This window comes from Dipodomys merriami, unplaced genomic scaffold (assembly GCF_024711535.1).
Source record: "Dipodomys merriami isolate MVZ:Mamm:240054 unplaced genomic scaffold, mDipMer1.0.p SCAF_22, whole genome shotgun sequence".
NCBI lineage: Eukaryota > Metazoa > Chordata > Mammalia > Rodentia > Heteromyidae > Dipodomys > Dipodomys merriami.
Genome location: NW_027203604.1, coordinates 594814 through 617956, shown reverse-complemented (window position 1 = coordinate 617956; position 23143 = coordinate 594814). Strand labels below are relative to the sequence as shown.

Genomic DNA, 23143 nt, shown 5'->3' with positions numbered 1-23143 from the left:
AATTTTTTGCATATACCAGAAAGCAAGGGTCCAATTTCATCTTTTTAACATATGGATACCTAGTTGCCCCAGTATCTCTTGCTGAAAACAGCATTCTTTTAATCATAGAATAATCTTGGCACTTTTATTGAAAGCCAATTGGTCACATGTATACGCCAAATACGTATAGTTGGCCCACTATATCCATGAGTTCTGTATCTGCTGATTTGCCAACCACAGATTGAGAATATTGGGGGTGGGGGGAACTGTACCTATAGTAAATTTGCAGTCATTTCTTTCTTGCCATTATTTCTTAAATACTGCAGTATAGCAAATATTTATATAAAATTTATATTGCATTAGGTATCACACATATTCTAGAAATAATTTAAAGTACCCTGGAGGATATGTTTTAAACACTATGCCATTTTACATGACAGACTCGAGAGTCCATTGCAGAACTTGGTATCCACTACCCACAGAGCATCCTGGAGCCAATATTCTCAAGAATACCAAAGTATGAATGGATTTTTCTGGATTTTCAATTCTAGTTCAATTATCTATGTTTATTCTTATACCAGTCCCATATTTTCTTGATTACTGTTGCTTTAGGGGATTTTTATGCACTTTCCTTACTGAGTATTTTATACTGGTTATATTCTGGTAAGTTACCTAATTTTTATATACAATATGTGTTATATACTATATATGTTATATACAATATATGTCATATACAATATAACTCTGGAACTCTTTCTAGCATACATGTTCATACACATTCAAATAAATATCCTCTTTAAGAGAACTTTGTATAGGCTGGTCAAAATGGCTGTGAATTTTTAATTTTGATAAACATTAGCAACTTCTCTTTCAAGGTTACCAATTTACACTCCCTCCACAAATGTAGAAGAAAACCTATTTGTCCTATATTTTCTGCAATATTATTTGTAATATTTTCTGTAAAATCTCACCATTAAAATCCTTAATATAATTTTTGTAATTTTAGACAATCCCTTGTTTCAATAAACAGATAAGAGTATGATAATTGTGAAGAAAGACTGATATTATACTGTATATTTCAATTTTACCTTCTATTGCTTCTATACTCCAGTCTCAAACTGGCCTATAAATGACACTCATGAAAATAGTACCTATGAGGGGACCAGTACCTAATAAATATATATATATATTACATACACACAACATATATATAATATTTACAAGTTGTTTAATGTAATTTTTCCAATTAGGTGGTGTGAAAAAATGACTAAGTCTATATAATAGTAAAAATAAGTAAATATTATTTATATTGTTATGTAAAAATATAAAAAATAGATGTTACTTGAAGAATTTTCTATATCAAATATAAAATATGGAACTGGTAGTCAACCTTTCATATAGACTAAACAAATCACTTTATTACATGACTTTGCACATCAATAAGTCACTAGGTATATGCAAAAAAAAGAATTGCTAATGAAATCTTTGCACAGATACCTCTGCTTTGAGGAATAAAACCTAAACAGTTTAAAGTGGGAAAAAATGTTAAATGTTGTAATTTAGGAAAAATGTACATGCTGAAAAACTGGTTATAATGGTATAGTCATCAAACCAACTATATATGTAATGATTAAAAGTCATAAAGTCTGTATAGATATATAAAGTCTGTAGTCATATAAAAATACTGTTTCTGGTTTAAAAGATATAAAATTGTATTAGAATTATATGCATATGATTATGCATGCATATAATCATAAATACTTTGAAGGCATATAAAAATAAAAATATAGTAACAAATATGGGTGATTTTTTCTCTAATTTGATACTTTTAAAAGTCTTTTAGAATTTAATCCATAACCAGGTAATATATTCATACATGTCACTTTATAGTAAAAACATACTTACTGTGATGATGCCAATTAGTTGAGTATAAAAGAGTCCAGATATTCCAACTAACATAGTAATGCCCATAAAGGCAGCTAGTCTCATTATGGCCAATTCATGTCTAACAACAAAGAGGTCCTACAAAGAAAAAGAAAATCTTAAAAACAATTTGAAAAGCTTCTTATTGTTGCAATAATAATCTAAATTTAGCCATGACATAACTTACTGTTTGGTTTTTTTTTTGGTCCATCATGGGGCTTGAACTCTGGGCCTGGGTGCTGTCCCTCAGCTCTTAGCTCAAGGCTAGCGTTCTACCACTTGGCCACAGCGCCACTTCCGGTTCTCTAAGTGGTTTTCATTGGAGATAAGAGTCTCATGGACTTTCCTACAGGAGCTGGTTTTGAACCATGATCCTCAGAACTCAGTCTCCTGAGTAGCTAGGATTATAGGCGTGAGCCAACAGCGCCTGGCTCTCTAATTATTTTAAAACAAAAATTCATAGCTATCTCTGACCCTCTTGATTTTGTTCTAGTTATTCAAAATATATCTGAAATTTTCAAAAATAATTTAGTAAGCTGAAAATGTTAAGACTTCACTGGTCTATGTAAAAAAAACAACAACAAAAAAAAAAAAACAAACAAAAACCCACCCTCAACTCCAAGGTTACGTTACCCTTGTTTTTAAACTAATTTAAATAAATCACAGATAGCAACTGATATTTAATCACAAAAGAAATTTCACTGTTATTAAAATTGATTCCTATTATTAAATTTCAAGTAATCCAAATACACTGAAATAATTTCAGGGGAATACACATAGTACGATCTTAAGAATAGCCCTCTTTAAGCCTCCCTCAATCATTCTTACACCTAATTAAATATTACACCAAATTCCACAAAGAACTATGATACTTAGAATGTAAAGATGTAAACATATCGCCTATGTCCTCAGAATGAGTTTTATTTACAAAGAAAACTCAATTTTGTGAAATTCCAGATGATACAATATGCATATGGGCAAGGAGAGGTGGAAATGGTGGAGAAACCTGATTTTCCGGTTGAGGACATGAAAATGAAGGCCAACTATGTACTGTGGGGGGATGGAAAAAATAAATTTTTTTAAAAAAATAAAAGAAAGAGGCATTTCATTTACCAGCAGTGTTAACCAAACAGAAGAGAGAATCATATAATTCCATTTTCTCCTAGAAACCTGTTGTGGTTGACTTTGGGGTAAAACACCCACAGTACCTAAGGTAAGAAATAGATTGGAAGAACCCCCAAAATACAACCACCTAGATGCTTTCTTTTAAAATGACTGACGGATTAGAGGTGTCTCAGTAGCAAAGTAGAGAGGGCACTGAAAATAATATACTTGCTTAAAACAAAGAACTGATGCTTTTCTATGTATTACATTGATACACCACTAGATTCAAAACAACTATCTGGATCCACAACCAAAAATCACTTTTTTAAAAAAAGTTAAATTCAGCAAAACATTTAAGTGCTACAATGTAGTCAAATATTAGGCAATTATTTCAAAACTTCAACAGAAGGGTCTTTTTTTCTATTTGTGTTAAGAAATGTGTCTGTATACAAATAAATGCATAAATTTTATGCTCAGTATTAAAAGGTAATTCTATCCTCATCTGAAACCACAATCAGCTTCCTGTGCATTCCTTCCCTTCACTATCTGTCCCTCACCTCTACCCTAAAGATTACTGATCCTTTCTTTACACACTCTGAATACTACTGGGTCAATCACATATAGAAAATATTTTCTCCCACTCTGAAGTTAACTAACTGTTCACACTTTTTAAGGTGCCTGTTAATATATGTAAGTTCTCAATTAATATAATCAAATTTATCTTTTCTTTTGCTGCTTTTTCTGTATCTAGGAAACTTTTCTTGACCCTAAAATAACAATATTCTCTTATATTATCTTCCAAAGCCTTCAAAAGCTTTATTACAAGTTTTGCCTTTCACTTTCAGGTCATTAATACACCCAAATAATGTTTTGTATCATCAGTGTATAGTAAAAGGCAAGGATTTGAATTTATTTTTACTAGACAAATAATTTTACTCTACAAGTTTAGTCAATTCTAATAAAGTTTACAGTCATCAAGTGTACATATGCATGCAGATGCCTGGATCTGATATGGCTTCTTATTCTGCTCCCGATTTGTTACTGTTCCAGTGAAGTGTCTGGGATTTGAAGAAAGTCTTGATCCCTAGTAGGTCAAATGCTAGAGCTTGAACTCAGAAGCACTTTTCCTTACTTAGCTCTTTCACTCAAGGATGGTACTCTACCACTTAGGTCACACCTCCATTTCTGCTTTTTGTTGGTTAATTGAAGATAAGTCTCATAGACTTTCCTGCCTGGACTGGCTTTGAGCAGTGATCCCAGATCTCAGCCTCCTCAGTAGCTACGATTATAGGCCTGAGCTAACAGGGCCTAGTATTATATAACCAATTTTTTAACTGGATTTTTAAATTATAACATATTCAGACATATATTCACATATAATATTCTTTCCAATTAGGTTTAAGTTCCACCAGGAAGTCATGTATTTATCTTATGTAAAAACAAGTGATTTTAAAAAATATTTTAAGGTTACAAGTTTAAAAGTTTCTTAAAAGTCCCAAAGAATCTACAGATTCATTATTCATATTATCTGAAAGTAATGCAGTTTTGTTTCTTTCAGCAGTTATAACTTCTTTTTCTTTCTCTTGCTTTAGTAAATGGCTAGAACTTCTAGTACTATGTTGATCACAACAGTAGTAGTAGTTACAAATGCCTAGTCCTCAAACTCATGAAAAGAAGTCAACACTGCATTCCAGCATGTATACGTGGTTGAGTATCTCATTTATTTTCTGGGAACCTTTCTATCATTTAGCTAATTAAGAAAGTTAACATCCGGTTGTAGTTTGCTAAGAGTTTGTAACATGTATCACACTGAATTTTATCTTTACTTTCATTCACTGAGATATTCATTTGAATGTTTCTGTCAACTCTGTTAAAGTGATAAGCTATATTGACTTCCAAATGCAAAAATTGCTTTTTATTTTTAGAAATAAAGTCAACTTGTTCAGTCTGAGTCAGATTGCCAATTTTTAAGGAATTGTTTTTGTTCATCAGACTAGTCTATAATTTTCTTTACTTTTCCTGATAGGTCTTATATCCAGGATAGGCTATATTCAGGAGTTTATATGGCTCAAATTATTATTTCCTTTCATATTTTATGGAGCTAGAACTTACTAGTTAGCATGTAAATTTGCCCTCAAGAAAAATATTACCTACTTACTTATGACTACAGGATGCTTCCAGTTTATTTTTGAAGCAAATATTTGTAGATCACAGAATTCAATCATGTAAAGATGTCAACTATTCACACTGATCTACAAAACTAACATAATCCTAAAACAAAAATAAATCCCTATGATAGTACAGAGCATATTGTGTTGGCAAGATTTTTTTGTTATAATTTTTAGAAATTGCTTTGCTGTTTCTAAAACACAAAGGATAACATAACACTCTTCCATGAATAAACAAGGGAAGAAGGTCTGCTCTATTGCATGCATTTTCAACAGGGCCAGGGTTGACCCCAAGTAGGAGAAAAAAATTAGCTGAAGGTTCTACACAAATAAATCTTACCTGACAGAATCTGTCTCTGTTAAATTCACTGGGGAGGGAGAAGGGGAAAATGTCTGAAAAGAATACTTCAGAAGACAATGATAATAATTTTAAAAAGACTGAAAATACTGCTTTACTAGATAACAAGATTATAAAACTATAATAAGGTTACAGTTATAATGACAGTGTAGTATAATCATAAGGAAAGAGGAATAGACCATGGGACTAGAAGAGAGTCAGAACCAGACACACACACATGTGGATGCTGATTTATGAGAAAGTAGGCACTGCACAGCAGAGGAGGAAAGAATTATCTTTTTAATGCATGATGTTAAGTCAACTGGATGTTCATCCATGAAACAATGAAACTCTGATTCCTATCTTACCAGAATCACAAAAAATCAATTCCAAGCAGAAATGTAAAAGTCAGAAAATTATAGTACCTGCATGACAACGTAAAAGGATTTTAGTTTAGAAAAACTTTTTAAATTGAGCTCAAAATTACTGCCCCCACTTAAATAAAGACTATTAAGTTAGAGTTTATTAAAATTTAAATTTGAGAAAAAACCTGAGAAATGGAGCTGGGGCTCAAGTTATAGAGTAGTCACTTTGAGCAAAAAGGTTAGCTATCCAGAGTTTAAGCCCCAGTACCAGTAGCAGTGCGTGCATGTCGTTCACGTACACATACACACACACACACACATGCGTGCGTGTGCGCACACATACACAGATCCTACAGAAAATACTTATAACACATAAAGAAGTTCTAATCTAAAACATCATGAAATTATAAGAAAAAAAAGTAGGCAATGTTACAATGGAACTTCCCCTTATCCAACTAATGTATGCTAAAAAAAAGTAGGCAAAGAGGTTGGGGCCTGGCTCAGGTATAGAGCACCAGTTGAGGAACAAATAGCAACAAATAGAGTTCAAGTTCCAGTCTCAGACAAAATAAAAAAAAGTAAAATATTTACATAGGTGCACCTCATCAAACATCTCATATGATTCATAAATATATGAAAAAGAGCTCAGTTCCATTAGTCTCGTAAGAAATGAGAATTAAAAGATTATGAAGTTCTGTTCACATGTATCAAATACCTAATATAAAGAATTCTCAAGTACTTATATATAAGGAATTCTTAAGTACTTATATGTAAGTTGAATTTCAACTTATATAAGTCTATTGGTAGTAACACTGAACATTAACCCTTGTAGCTAATCACAAGCATGAAACACACACACACACACACACACACACACACACACACACATGAACAGCAAGAGGCTTAGCTGAATAAGGTGGACTGAGGTTGGTGACCAGACTGGGACATGGCCCCTTCTCAACTACTAGCTGAACTTGGTGGTATGAGTGTATCAACTCAGCTATGGAGAAGGCTGCAATCAGAAGAACCAGGAATTCAGGTCAGCATGCGCAAAGAGAAAAAAAGAAAAAAGAAAAAAAAGACTGCAAGACTCCATCTCGATTGAAGTAGCTAGGCATAATGATGTGAGCCATAATGGTGAGCTAAGGTAAAAGAAAGGTAAAAGAAAAGAATCTCGGTCTAAGTACACGTCTAGGCAGGAAGTAAAACCTCAACTCAAAACAAACAGTACAAATAACAATAATACAAAACTAGGAAATAATGAAAGCATTAGTGCTTGAAGCTAAATGAAAATAAGTCAATTTGGCTACTTAGGATCTAGCAAATAGTTCTTCAATACCTGTCTGTGAATTTCTTAGACTCATTTCCTATAATCTTATCTCAATTGTCTGATGAGATAAGATCCTTTTTCCTTTTCCGTGCTGGTATCTGGAGCTTGAACTCAGGGACTAGGCGTTGTCCCTGAGCTTTTTCTATTCAAAGCTGGCACTCTACTACTTAGCAACACTTCCACTTTTGGCTTTTCTTTTTAAGTGACTAACTGGAGTAAGGAATTTCACAGACTTCCTTCCCAGTGTTGACTTTGAACTGTTATGCACAGATCTCAGGTTCCTGAGAAGCTAGGATTATAGGCATGAGCCTGGCAAAGATCTTGCTAACTTTTTGCAAAGGACCAGCCTCAGAACTCATGCCTCCCACCTAGGCTGAGATTACTGAACCTAGCATTTTAGTGGCCTAGTAAGCAGTCTTTCTTCTGTTGTGCTGGATCCTCACTTTATTCTTCATGTAATGAGAATCTTCTTTCTAAAAGGCAAATATAATCTTATTTACCTTCAATAGCTCCCCAAGTGCCAGCCACTTAAGAGAGCAAAACAAAGTCTCCATCTCCAGCTGTCACTTCTCTCAATCCATCTCATTACTCTCTCCATAATTCATACCACTTACACGTGGTTCTTACTGGTTCTTGAAAATGTCAAGCAAGTTTCTACTTCATGGTGTTAGCAATGGGTCTTTCCTCTCCCTAGAACACTCTTGCTCCTAGGAACAGTGACTCTGCTAGCTTCACTTCCAAGTCTTTGTTCAATTGTCACTACGAGAAAAACTTTCTCACTATATTGTCTATTATTTTTCTTGCCTGTCTTCTGCTTCATTGTATATCACATGACTCATGTTTACTATGTGTTTGTTTATCATCTGTCTCCCCATTTAGAATGTTGTTTCTTACATGTGGGAACTTAGTTTTGTCCACTGATGCATCCCACAACAAGGACAGGTACACAAAGGAAGCATTAAATATTTGTTAAATTACTGAGTGTCCTCAAAATTTTAAAGTGTTTTACAAATAAAATTTTACGCAGTGATAATAGTTTTTCATAAACTGACTATGAAGCAATTTTTACTACTAAACCACTGCCTGCCAATAGTTTTCTGTCTTTAATAAGGCTAGTTTGAAAAGTGACAATATGACTTATTTATGACTGTCCTCCTACTGGAACCACTGGCAATTTGGGCTAGATAATTCTATTGAGAGAACTGTCCTATACCTTGTAGGGTATTTAGTAGCACCAGGGGCCTCCATCTACTACAGGCCATTCCCCAGCTCTGGGATCAAAAATGTCTCTAGATCTAATCACCAAATATCCCCTGGTGGGCAACATGCCCCTCATCCCCAATGAGAATCAGTGTGTCACTGGTGAGTGATTTTGTTTTTCTGGTTTGCAATAAGAGAAATAACTTGGATAACATCCATGATATGTACAGATTTGAATTTTCAAAATGACTAAATAACCAGTTTCACATGCTAAGGTTGATTATTGACAATTACTCTTATATTAAAATAAACTTTAGGCATGGAATCCCAGTTACTTGGGAGGCAGAGATAGGACAGATGGCAACAAGAAAAGTCTGGCTATGATAGTACACATCCCAGCTACATAAGAGGCTGGGAAGTATACATAGGAAGACTATAGTCTAGTCCAGCCTGGACAAAAAGCAAGACTATCTCAAAAATAGCCAAAGCAAAAGTCATAGTCCAAGTGGTAGAACTTCTATCTAGCAAGCACAAGGCCCCAAATTCAAACCCTAGTACTGCCATTTTTTTTATCTTAAAATAAAAATATCTACCATATTTGCATGATTATCTGCATATTTTGGGCCTTAAGTTTATTACAAAATATAGGCAGAGAAGATACAGATTTATTCTGTAGTAGTTTTGTGGGGGGGGGGGAGTAGAGAGAGAGAGAGAGAGAGAGAGAGAGAGAGAGAGAGAGAGAGAGAGAGAAAGATTCCTGGGGCTTGAACTCAGGGTCTGGGTGCTGTCCCCAAGCTTCTTTTGCTCAAGTTTAACACTTTATCACTTGAGCCAGAGCTCCATTTCTAGCTTTTTGGGGGGGTAGTTCTCTGAAGATAAGTGGACTTTTCTGCCTGGGCTGGCTTTGAACCATGATCCCTCCTGAGTAAACAGGATTACAGGTGTAAGACACCAACACAAAGCTGTACTAGTCTGTACGCACATGCATATGCTCAAGCATGGGCCTCTCTCTTATTTTCAGTTTTATTACACCCTAATGGATATTAATATCCAAGGAAGGAGGGAGAAAAAAAAAACCTCCCAGGTTTGAACCATTAATGACATTGCCCCATTTGTTAGGAAATGGAAAGACTTGAAAAAAATTATATTAAGTGAAGTAAACCAGGCCCAAAGAAAAACAGGTCCCAAGGTTTCCCTTATTTGCAATAACTAGTATATGTCTGACACAAGCAGAAAAGGTCAGATAAGATGGTGTTGGGCGAAATGAACCCCAAGATAAGGACACAAGTGTTTTTTTTCTTTATTACTACTGTTTCTATTTATTTATATATTTATAAGATGATTTCTTTGGTGCTTTGTATGTCACTCCCCACAGTAAAACCCCTGTTTTCACTGTATTTGATGCTGCTATAATTTGGGAGGGGAAGGAAAAAACAAATTGTTTAAATAGGGATACAGGTGGACCCATTGCAACAATGAGATGTACAAGATGCTATGTCGAAAAACGAACTTTACAACTTTGGCAGGAGTTGTGTAGTCATGGAGATGGGAGGGCAGGGAGGGATGATAGGGGAAAAACAAAGGAGGAGGCAACAATGCTTGATAAGAAATGTACTCATTACTTTGCTCATGTAATTGCAACCCCTCTGTATGGTATTTTCACAATAAAAAACTTATTTAAAAATTTAAAAACCAATAGTCTTCTGGAAATTTTCTATGCTAAGTGCTTTTATATTTATAACTAATATACTACATAAACACATTTAGTGAGGACATTCATGTAGTTAACCAGGTATTGCAACACAAGATCAAGATTATTACGCTCTATCCATCAGTAAGCTTAGGGATATACTAACAAATACAATTGACAATTGTTGAAAAAACTGATTTAATCTGTAAATATAAACTGAAAATCTGGCACTTTAAGAAAAAAAAATGTCACAGAGATACTTTTTCTACTAACATTTCAGGACACATGAACACAAATGCCAAATAACTTTTATGCTAGCATTAAAAAAGATTTTTATTTCATATCAATTCCACACTATTCCTAGCAACATTGTCAAAAATCAAAAAAAGCTAAATACATTTAAGCAACTTAGTCCATTCTTCAATGGCTGCCAACAATAATAGATGGTATTAACAAAACCCAAGATTATTAAAGCCTAAATATCTGATAACAATAAATAGCAGACATTATAAGGCTACCTTAACATTATGTGAAAATATTAAAATAAATTATAAAAGATTTACAAATATTCAAAGCTACCTGCAAGTCTTCTGGCTATTCCTATTCTTCATTAGCCAAAAGCATAGACGAATAATTCTGTGGCGCTGTTCTGACATCAAATCCCTAGCAACGCTATTAGACATCAGCCAATTGGAATAATAATAATGTATCTTCCTAACACAAGAGTTGGCTGGGCTACTAAACATTATTTATTTTCCTCTTCTGAATATTGGCAGCCTATCCTTTATTGAAATTCTCCTCTCTTTCCCTTCTGTCACCCCCTGCTCTTGTAGAGGTTAGCATGTTAGTTTTTGCCCTATGCATAAAAATAAGGATAAAAGAATTCGAAATTATCCAGATCTACTTCACATAAAAATGATTTAAAAGATGTAACTTTAGAACTAAAGTGGTATGCCGCAAATGATTAGCTACATAAGCTCTGACATTAACAGCCATAAATTATCTGTTATTTTAAAAAGAACTTGGTTTCATATATATATATATATATATATATATGTATATACTTATATATACATATATATATAATGTTAACCTACTATAATGCCTTGTAAGACACACTAGACAGTCTCTATTTTGGTAACTCTTCTTTAATTTGCAAACTGAAGAAAATAACAAAACATTTCAACAATCTTTATAATAGAAAAAATATTAAAATATAAAATAAATATTAAAACTGAGTTGATTTGGTTAAAAAAAAGTGAAAAATACCAATGAATAAATCTACCAATCAGGAGGTTCAGCAATCATTCAGTGAAGAATATTTTGTGATGTTTAGTCATTTTAAATCTGTATTTAATTTTTTAAGTGCTGGAATAACATTACTTCAAATTTTCCTCAGGGGAAAATATAAGAAGTATTTGTAGCTTGATGTAATAGCAAAAATACAACTTAAAGACAAACAGAAATAAGCCCCAAATCACACTTCTGCCAAAAGGTTATTCTGTGACTACACTGACTATTGAATCTTCCTCAATCTCAGTCACCTTACCTATAAATAAAATGGAAACTACACTATTTATCTTCTTATAAAAAAGAAGACACTTTCCACTAATCCAAAGCAAAAATCCAGACTATAAAGTAAAAATTATGAAATATGCAACTAATAAAGAATTAATGAACCAACACATGGTGATTTAAGCAATTATTTAAGATATTATTTTTTAAAAAATAGTATCTTCCTTCACACTTAATTAAAAAGTTATAATACTCCTTTCTTTCTCTTTCTTTTATTTTTCATAGTACTGGAGATGGATCTTGTCCTTGCCAGGCAAGGGTGCTACCACTTCAGCTATACTCTCAGCCCTAAAAACTATAATTTTCTTATATTAGCTTTGTAAAACAACCAAAATGTTAATATTTCAATAATATGCCAAGTGAAAATTTGCATATGAACACTTAACCATATGAAATAATCAAATACAAATCTTGACCAAACATAGAAGAATATCACTTCCTTCATTATCTATTTTATCCAATTAGGATACCAAATCATTTTCCAATATACAAGTTAAAAAATTATAATAATTTTTATCCCACTACTTAACTAAAGCAAAATGTTATTTCAAGTAGGATTAAAAGTAACCAACATTTTACTGGCATAAAGGGTCAAACAACTTAATGCCTAACATTTACTAACTTTATCAGCCAACTCAAAGTCCAAAATCTTTACAGATTTTTCTGATTCTACCCAAAGCGTTTCATTTATCCCATTATTTTTTTGGGGGGGGGGGGAAGCATACTATCATAAGTAAAAACATAAATTTTTAAACATTCATGATAAGTATTTTCAAAGTAAGTATTAAGACAAAATCTAAAGGGCTAGGGGTACAGCTCTGTGATGAAGCTTTTACCTAGCATACACAAGGCCCCAGGTTCAATCTCATACCACTGCAGAGAAAGAAGAGAGGGGAGGAAAGAAGAAATGAAGCAAAGATAGGTCCCATAGTTTCCCTAATTTTCAATTACTAGTATATGTCTGAGACAAGCAGAAAAGGTCGGATAAGTTGATGTTAGGTAAAATGAACCCCAAGATATGTATTCAAATATTTTTTCTTTCTTGCGATTGTTTCTAACATATTTATAAGATGATTTCTTTGTTGCTTTGTATGTCCCTCCCCCATGGTATAACCTCTGCTTTCATTGTATTTGATGTTGGTATAATTTGTGGAGGGGAAGGGCAAAAACAAATCATTTAAATAGGGATACAGGTGGACCCGTTGCAACAATGAGATGTACAAATCGTTATGTCGAAAAACGAACTTTACAACTTGGGGCAGGGGAGGGGGGGAAGATGGGAAGGAAAGGGAAGGGGAAACAAAGGAGGAGGCAACAATGCTTGATAAGAAATGTACTCATTACCTTGCCCATGTAATTGTAACCCCTCTGTACGGTATTTTCACAATAGAAAAAAAAATAAACTAGATAGCTAATAATAAAAAAGACTAGAAGAAGGAGACAGAGACAGACATTTAAGTTACTGTGATACACATATGTGTGTGCGTGTGTATATATATGAGTCAATTGCAAAGAAATTACAGCTCAGAAAGCACTCTGCTAAAAATATAAGCAGAGGAAAGAGAAATGGAAAATCAAACTCCCAAACTGTTCGTTTCCCAGAATTTGTCAACAGTCTGCTTTCTCTCAACTTTTTTTCCCATGAGGTAATCATAATGTACTAGTTTCTTCTGAACAGAGGTTAAGTGATATTTAAAGGGCAACTCGCTTTTTCTTTTGTTTAATGAATAAACACTTTCACTTAAAAACAAACACCTAAGAGTTGTTAACACTTCCTTTTCCAAACCAGAAAATAAAAGCACCAGCTTCGGAATTTAAAGAGCTAAAAAAAAAGATACTATGCTGCCATCTATCTACATAAAAAGGTATAAAGGAACTTCAGGCTAAAGCTTAGTACTTCTGTGTTACAGAAGAATAGCAGGTCAAGGTCCACGGCATCATTTAACTGTATCATACTCCCACATGAGAGATGCACAGAAACCATCAGTACTATCTCCAAAGTCATGTGAGGATTTCTAGGTATCTTTATCCCAAGTAACAGAACTTGTAAAAAGGAATGGGCAAGATTTGACTATCTGGTCCAGCAACTGGACCCAAAATGAAGAACTGGAAATAGCTGTTTGTTATAGGAAAAACAAAAGGACACAAAGAACGCCAAAGGAAAAGAAAAAGACAAAAGAAAATAGAATACTGATGAAATAGGATTATTTGAAAAATTATGTACTATAAAACATTGCTTAAAATGCCAATGCTAAAAATGCTGACTTGTGTACTGAAATTCAAGGCAATTTCTTTATTAAAAGCGTATCATTTTCAGCTGGGTGCTGGTGGCTCACACCTGTTATCCTAGCTACTCAGGAAGCTGAAATCTAAGTTAACTCAGTTCAAAGCTCTCCCAGGCAGGAAAGTCCACGTGACTGTTATCTCCGATCAACTATAATAAAGCCCCATACTGACACACACAAAAAATTTTGTTTTCAAAAGACATGTTTCTAAGACTTAGCCTTATAATGTTTGCTATAAAATTTATATTTTGTAACAGATTTAGCTTTAAAGCCAATTATACCAGTTACTACCACAAGACTTTTTTTCTTGCTCAGCAAAGACTTGTTTCATCTTTCATTTGGTTAATATCTACCTAACATCTAAATTCTGTCATGAGTCTAACAGTTTTCAACTCTTGGGGCCACAGAAGTTTTCCACTGCACAATTCCAAAGGACATGATTTACATAGATTATGACATGAGTTACATAGAGTATGACATGAGTATTGCCTCCTGGCGTTGTGCAATTAAACAGCAATTATTAAAATCACTTGAAAAGAAATTTTTAAATACAGTGCTACCGCCATTGAGAATCATTTATATGAGACCTATAAGAGAATCATTTATATGAGACCAGCACTTTCATCAAGAACACTATGAAAATCCAGAAAAAAATCAAATTAATTATTAAACAGCTATTGGAAGACATGTGAAAACAGCCAAGTTAGCTAGAATTTAAATGGCTGAGATCCTAGAGAGTAGAATCACTTTCAGGTGAGTCTTGCATTCTGCATTGCTTTTTTCCTTGGGTAAGAAAAACTGGAGGGGATGATTCACAGTAACACCTCAGTTTTTCTGCTAACAAATCACAAGGAAACACCATAGGAATAAAAGCAAACTAAAACCAGTCCGTCACAAAAACCAACTCAGTAATCTTAAGCTTTTATAAATATTAACAAAAACAATGAATGTTATCTTCCAAAGAAGAAATACTAGTTAAAAACAAGGTTCTATTTTCTTGCATTAGAAAAACATGTTATCAAACCACTGACTGGATCAAGATGAGCATTCTCTTATACCTCACACAAAAATAAATGAATAGAGTAAATAGTATAGTTCGAATACCAGAATTCTTAAAATTTGAGAAGAAGTAACATTTAAGGTGATTAAAAACAGGACTGAGGATGACAGTCAGTAACAGAGTACTTGCCTAGTGTATGCAAGGCACTGAGTTTAATCAGCAGCACCACAGACAATAATAATAATCACAATCATAAAGCCAAGGCATTTCCATAGCTTAAGAATTTTATCAGATAAAATATTTAAGAAGTTGTATAAAGTATTCAATAGGAAAAATGCAAGAAGACAACACCACAGCATAATATAAAAATCACAGAATAACTGCTAATATGCAAAGATAAAAATAATCACAAAAGAAACAGTGAAAATACATTTTTTTTATACTAAGGCCAATAACCGCCTTGACAAAAGCAAACAAACAAAAACATAATGGACAACCAGTTTTAATACTGAAAGTAACTACCATCCTATAAATTCTTCAAAATGAAGGACTAATAAAGATGGTTCAGGTGTATTAACACTGGGAACATTTGTTTCAGCAGACTTTATGTAAAAAAGCCAACAATAATCCCAAGAGAAGCTTAGAAATGTATGAAGGCATGAAGGTCCAGGAAAAGCACCAATATGTAGATAGGTTAAAATAAAAACTGACCATATGTAATGTATGCACTGTAACATAAAATGTACAGACAACAACGTCTTATCATGTGATTTAGTTCTACATCTATTTTAGTTCCCACAATACCAAAAATGATCACGATAGTGAGTATTCCAAGGCTCTTCCATTCATAATATGGGCACTGGTAACAGACCTAGATTTCTTCAATTAAAAAAATCTTTTCCTTTCTGAGAAAACTATTCCAAAAAAACAGAGTGAAAGGAAATGTCAGCATTAGAGATAAGTAGAATTTTAAGTAAAAGTTCCAAAATAGTCAAGAAAAAGGAAAACACAGGGAACAAAGAATAGGTGAGTCAAATAAAAAAAAAAAACAGGAAAATGACAGAATGTTACACTAAATAAAAGTGGACTGAACATTTTAACTAAAATAAAAGACTATGATTTGACTAGTTCTTTAAAACTGAAAAACCTAGGATCAATAAGAAACACACAGGCATAAGAAAAAGATTGAACGTGGAAAGACAGAAAAGATATACTGCAAAAGCACTAACTGGTAATAATGAGATTTTTTTTAATAATAGGAAGAACTATTGCCATAGATGTAGAAGTGGGGATTTTTTGTCATCATTTTTTAAAAAGGGTTGGTCTAGTGAGAAGATACAGCACTTCTGAGTTTGTATATTCTTCTTGTTATAGCTTCAAACTGTCAAAGGTAAATCCATGACGTAAGTATAATTGACTTCTCTGAATTCAAGTGACTATTAAACATTCACTTTGCTGCAGATCTTGAGAATATTTTGGGTTATATACATTATAAAATACTTCCTCTGAGTTGTAACTCTGGTCCTAGTTAGCTTTACTGTATTCAAGTTTATCAAATAAAGTTGTCTTTGCATATATGACCAACACTGTGGCAAAACTCTCCTCTACATTTACCTAACTTCATAATTTTTATAAATAAATCCATTTGCTCAAAATTTATCATAGTTACGGTATTTTCACAATAAAAAATTTATCATAAGTAAGATGATGTGGAATGTTCTAACACAAGCTGAGTTTCCATGTCAATACTTCTAACAATGGTAAATAAGAGCATCCCATTATGGCAACAGGGCACCTTAAGCCTCAAGCCTGCTCCACACTACTACATATAAATAACTGTTAGATCCCTACAGTCACAATTGTCTGCCTATAAGTAAGTAGCCATAAGTTACTACATTTTATGATCATAAAATGCAACCATGATAAAAAAATATTATGTTGGAAATGATCTGTACAACGTGGGGGGAGGATGGGGAGGGAGGGGAAGTGGGAGAAAAATGAAGGAAGGGAGTGACAAGTTCAGCAAGAAATGAACTCACTACCTTATGTAACTGTAACCCCTCTGTACATCACCTCGATGATAAAATCAAAATAATTTAATTAAAATAATTTAAATTTGCTTTGCTTTGACAATGAATTGCTCTAATGAATAACAAGTTTGAGTTTTCAAAACCCAACTTGAACTCACTTTTGATACATTTTTTTCCTACTACTTTAATGTCAACTTCTATTATGCTACTAATGCTTTTTCAACATTCAGTGGATATGTATGAAAACACATATACTAGCAGGCTCTGTTGTCTCATACCCGTAATCCTAGCTACTCAGAAGGCTGAGGTCTTAGATTTGCACTTAGAAGCCAGCCAGGCAGGAAAGTCTGTGAGACTCTTTCTTCCAATGAAGGAAAAAGCTGGAAGTAACACTAGCCTTGGGTACAAAAGCTCAGGCACAGTGCTCAGGATCTGAGTTCAAGTTCCAGGACTGGCATACACACAAAAAAAAATCCCAAAATACCTATAATTGTTCACTCCATTAAAGAAAAGGGATTCTTGCTCCATCTAGCATTAATTTCTAAAGCTAATACCTATCATTTAAAGAAATCAATTTGTAATTTCAAATGTGTTAATCTTTTAAGTATTAAAATTGGTTATTTGAATTTCCTCCATCTGTCATCAGTTTCCTAGAAAACAAATGGTCAAAATATTCATGAAGATTAACAGGACTTAAGAAATGTACTCATTACCTTACTCATATAACTATAACCCTTCTGTACAGTATCTTTACAATAAAAAGGAAAAATAATACAATTCTTAAAAGAAGATCTTTCTTTCTGAGAATTTTCACTAGAATCAAATGCAAGGTGAATTGAGCATCTATTATCTACCATACAATTGATGTTTATTTCCTTATATCATTATTTCCTTTTTATTATTTCATTATTATTCCATTTTTCAAAAGAAATAAAAAATCACAGAGGTTTAACACTCTGTACAAAAGTCAGACTTTTCTTATTACAACTTAGTTGTGTCTATTTATATAGTTCTTTCCATTACCAGGGATTGGCAAAGGTAATGTAAAGAACACAAAATTAATACATAAGGTTTTGTTGACTATCAAGCCTCTCTGTCACAAGTACTCAACTCTGCTGTAGCACAAAAGTAATTACAGACAAAATGTAAACAATCGGAAGCAGATGTTTTCCAGTGAAAATGTATTAGCACAACACTTAAACGTAACCAAGAGCACAATTTGTCAATTTCGGCACCACACTAAACGTACTGCCTCTTAAAAACATTTAGTGCTTCATTAACAGGTCTAAATTTTCTTCTTACTTTTAAGATTTTATCTTAATCCTATTGCACAATTGTATTTCCTCTTTCTTATGCTCAATAATAATCTGCTTACTTAAAGAATTCTTGTATGTTCTAACTGTATGTCATTATCCAAAATTAATCAATAGATAGAATGAAACTATAAGCATGTGCTATTTTTGCAATGCAAAAATGTTAAATACCTATAATTTTTTCTTTTGAATATTTTAAAATTAGTACTTAAAATTGTTCATTGTTTAATAAACATAATCACAATTAAATGCACTAATACATACAGCCAAACAGCAATACCAAATAGTATTTCAACTACTCAAAATTACTGTGTATACTAAAATAATTCAACACATAGAAGTTGAAACTCTCATTTTTCCCCTTATTCCAAAATTCAACTGTATGTATCACCAGAATTTTTTTATTAAGATTTAAGCAGTAAAAAATACGCTATAAGGAAAGCATTATTCCCCTCTCCATTTGTTCTGTTTTTTCTTCTCCCTTCTTACCCTGCATCTCACTTATATGCTTGCGTACTTTTTATCTTCATTTTTCAACCTCTCTCACATACATATACACTTCTCATTCTCCCTCACACATGCTTTCACACACATTCTGTTTCGCACACAATTTTTTAATATAAACAGTAGCCACAGTTTATTTCTCACAGTTTTCCTGACAAATGAACATTGTACAATTTTTAAAAATATAAATGAAGGCTCAAATCCCAGCTCTACCACTAAATCTAATTAAATAAGTACTTCCTAGTTTAGTTTGTTTTTTTCATACAAGTGTGTCCATAGCACACACAAAGAATCAAAAAAATCCAGTTTCTGCTATCATTACCATCTCCACCATCATATTTTAAGTAAGTCTGAACATCTACTGTACTTCCACGACAAAATGGGAAAAGCACTGCCTCAAAAACATCCAGCAAATTCATCTTATAAATGCTGAAAGTCAGAACAGAGGTTCAGTGACATAGGAATCAGGAGGCAAAGGCTGGAGGAGCTTGAGTTCAAGGTCAGCCTGGGCAATACATAGGGATTCCATCTCAAAAAAAAAAAAACAAAAAGAAAGAAAAAAAAAAGAAAAGAAAAAGAAAAAGTCAGAGGAGAAAGAAACTCCTTTTGTCAAAAATTTAATTGTCCTTTAAGAACCTTTACAACATTAAACTATGAAACAAGTATTTAGCATTTCCCTTTTCCTTCTCATCATTTTAAATCTTTTGAAATCGACATGTACATTGAAAGATCTATTGTGTTATTTTGTAAAGAAAATCACTCAACTAAAAAATACTTATAATGAGATTTGTTTAAAAGGCAATGTCAACTAAGGCCTACTTTTTCAATTCTATTATCATTTAAAACTTACCAATCTGGGGTTTATTTTTACTGTTTTACTTTAGATCATTTGCACTTAGCCCAATAACTATATGCGCTAGAAGCTCTAATATTAGTGGATAAAAAAGAGAGCTTACCAAATTACGCTTTTTTAGTGGAAGAAAGTAGTAATAGTGGCAGAAAGAAAACATCAGTGCGTAGCAAGTTAGAAGTTCAGTGTAGAAACACAACTGCAGAAAAAGCCAATGATTATCTTCACCAACACAATTGTTTATCCTGAAGGAAACAAACAAACAATAGTTCAAACTTTAATAACATGTTCATTTCAGGATCAGAAAAACTCAAAGTTTCACATGTGCTTAATTTCATGGAAATATGCTGAAGCCAATCATATCTTAGAGCAAACTGTACCAAGATATAAACATACCACTCTAAATTTATAAAACACTCTTTACAACGCAAGATCATTTATATACTACCCTCCTGTAATTCACAGCAACCCCGTATAGCAGAGCAACCCAGTATGGAAGAACAGCAGATGGTAGGTAGTTCTTTGTTGCACTGATTAGGAAACAGAAACAAAAGATTTAAGCCACCAGTGAGAGGATGTGTAATTCGAAGCAATAGAAGCCAAGAGAAGACAACGGAAGACCCCTTTCTGATATTGCTTTTCCTGCGTAGTTCTAGTTATGGGGAATGATATGAATGCCTTCAAGTAAAATAGCTTAAACGTGCCACTCTGACATAGCTGCTAAGCATCACATTTTCAAAACTATCCCTGATTGATGAAAATAAAATGTATTCAAACTTATGTACACGTTGAGCTACATGCCATCAAAACAACAGTGAAGTGAAAACTTAGACAAAAGACTAATGCTATAATCCCACAATTTTCAAAACTAATTTCAACGGGGTATTTTAATGTACTAAAAGCCACTGTAGTCAAATCTGTGAAGAATTTTAAGATTACAACAGAAATAAAAACTATGGGGGGAAAAATCTAACAGGTTCTATTCCTAACTTAATAGCTTTTAAAGTATATCATTTAAATTACTTTTTAAGTCAAATACAAGACAGAGTGAAAAATCTTGTGAAAATATTTCTCCACATTAAGAACATGTCTTTTGTAAACAACGATATTCACTGTCTTGTTATTTGCCATCAGGACTTTTAAGAGAAATGAGCTCCTATGTGCCCTCAAAAAGGTTCTTTAACAGATGCTGCTTAAAAGCTATCCTTGTCTCACCCTTCTTGTTGCCAAAACACTTGGAAAAACCTACTGTGCTCACAGCACTTTGAACCAGGGTTCTTTAAAAAGGACTAAGGTATTCCACCTGCATATGAATTCTTTTTAAAACATTTAAATAATTTTGAAAGAATGATCAGAGAAAGAAATTAGAAAATCTTGAGGCAATCAGAATTTTCCCCCAATATCTGGACAGTTAAAACAGTGCTGTTTCTGAAAAAAGTTAAATATTCTCTTTGCTTTCTTTTGGGGTTTTCTGAGCAAGGTCTTCTTCCTATGTAACTCAGTCTGCCTTGAACTCAAAATCCTCCTGCCTAAGCCTCCGACATGCTAGGATTACACCGATCCGGCTTTGCTTCCAATTGTACTGCACATTTCCCTTACTCAACAGTGCTCTACTAGGAAATTCAGTCATAAATTCAATTTCTCAGTCTATTTGGGACCAGTGTATTCACTTCCAAACTCGCATTCTTTTCTGCGTCCCCCTCTCTCTCTTATCAATATTGAGAAGTTACCTAAAAACCTGAAAAGAATTAACCCTCTAAAGAGAGAAGTCATCCCAATATCATAATTTAAGCAAAACTTTACTTTCTCACCAACAATCAAGTCTTTATCTCAAGCACATTACTGTCTACAAATATATTTCCTAGCTGATATTTTTTTAAATCTCAAAACTATGGCATACTTTTACAAGGATATCAAATTCACCATGAAAACAAATTAAGATTTTTAGCTAATTCGATGTGCTACTATTAAAAGTGTTAAAAAGCACTTTGAGTTTTTCAGTGTGATTATCACTTATCTGAATATATGTTTCAAATAGCTTTGTTTAATCTATTACTTTGAGGTTTAGAGACTCACTTGAGAATCTTTCAAAGTTAAGGTATTTTTTAACACTATATATCATACACTATAGTATTTTATTAAGGAATTTAGGAAATTTAAAAATTTTGTATACAGTAACCAACTAAAGTTTGCTAATGACCTATGTCATCAAATGAAGTTATCAAAAATAAGAGAAACTCTAAATTGATCAATATTATTAGGCAAAACAATTTTTACTCTTCAAATTTAGAAAAATGCAGTCAGGTCACTGGTAGCTCCCACCTATAATCCTAGCTAATCAGGAGGCTGAGATCTGAGGATAGCAGTTCAAACCCAGCCCAGGTAGCAAAATCCACGAGACTCTTATCTCCAATTAAACACCAAAAAGCCAAAAGTGTACTTGTGGCTCAAGTAGTAGAGTGCTGGCCTTGAGCATAATGCCCAAGCCCTGAGTTCAAACCTCAGGACCAAAAGAGAGAGAGATAGAAAAAGAGAGAAAGAAAAAGAGGGGGGGGAAGGAGAGGGGGGGCAATTATAAAGGCTATTATATAGTTGACTTTGAATATATTGTATGCATTCATGTGTGTACCAACATAAACATTTATGTATGTAGTTATATTTATAAAGTGTTACAGTATACCAGTTTAAATATTTATACAAAATCAAATGCTAGGAAAACAGAATTAAATACAATATCTTATTCACAGATTTTTGTGACAGCTTTGAAATGAGACAATACAGAATTCTCACAGCATTTGTTTCTGAAGTTCTATTTTTCAACATATTTTCTTTAAGTATTACAAGAGAGCCCCCTATTGACCAAAATGTTGGCAATTCAGCAGCAGAAACAGCTAATTATCACCACTTAATACTTCCAACAGGAAGGAAATATGAACAGCTGCACCCAATATAAAATATTTTAGAAGGCTTAAGGGGGAAGATGGGTGTTTTCAGGATGTCTGAAATGTATTCTTCTTTAACTGAACAAGGAAAAGGGAATGCAAACAATGGGATATATATAGTTTGTACATCAGTACTTCCTACACATCAGATACTGTACCGAATGTTTTTACACACATTGCCTCATTTAATATAAACACCCTAAACCTTTTGTATATTTGGTGCATGATATTTTTTAATGTTCTATTCAAACATCTCCTTGTAATAAAAGATGATCTCTGGCAATATTACTGAGAAAGTTCATACCACCATATGATCAATAAAGGTATACTATTCAGAATTTCTTAAATAAGGTAACTTTAATATAAACTTTTTTTAACTTGAAAGTTCTAAGATTTTTATTGTTGTTTGCTTGCTTATCTGTATGGTCTTTTGAGACAAAGTCTTGTTGTATATCTGGCCTTGAACTCATAAATCTGTGCCTCAGCCTCCCAAGTGCTGAGATTACAGGCATACGCCTCTAAGCCTGAAAATTTCTCCTAGTATTTCC

General features: G+C 33.2%; 1 protein-coding gene across 6 annotated transcripts in view; it reads right to left on the bottom strand.

Annotated features, from left to right (window-relative positions):
* Zdhhc21 (zinc finger DHHC-type palmitoyltransferase 21) overlaps positions 1–23143 on the bottom strand; it is a 69984-nt gene that overhangs the window by 21637 nt on the left and 25204 nt on the right. For 5 of the 6 annotated variants that reach the window (XM_070033152.1, XM_070033151.1, XM_070033154.1 and 2 more), the window contains 2 exons: positions 19760–19898; positions 1885–2001 (listed from right to left, as the gene is read on the bottom strand). In XM_070033152.1, the coding sequence (XP_069889253.1) occupies positions 1885–2001; positions 19760–19898 (256 nt within the window). The remainder of the gene's footprint in view (positions 1–1884; positions 2002–19759; positions 19899–23143) is intronic. The other variant, XM_070033156.1, reaches the window with a different exon arrangement.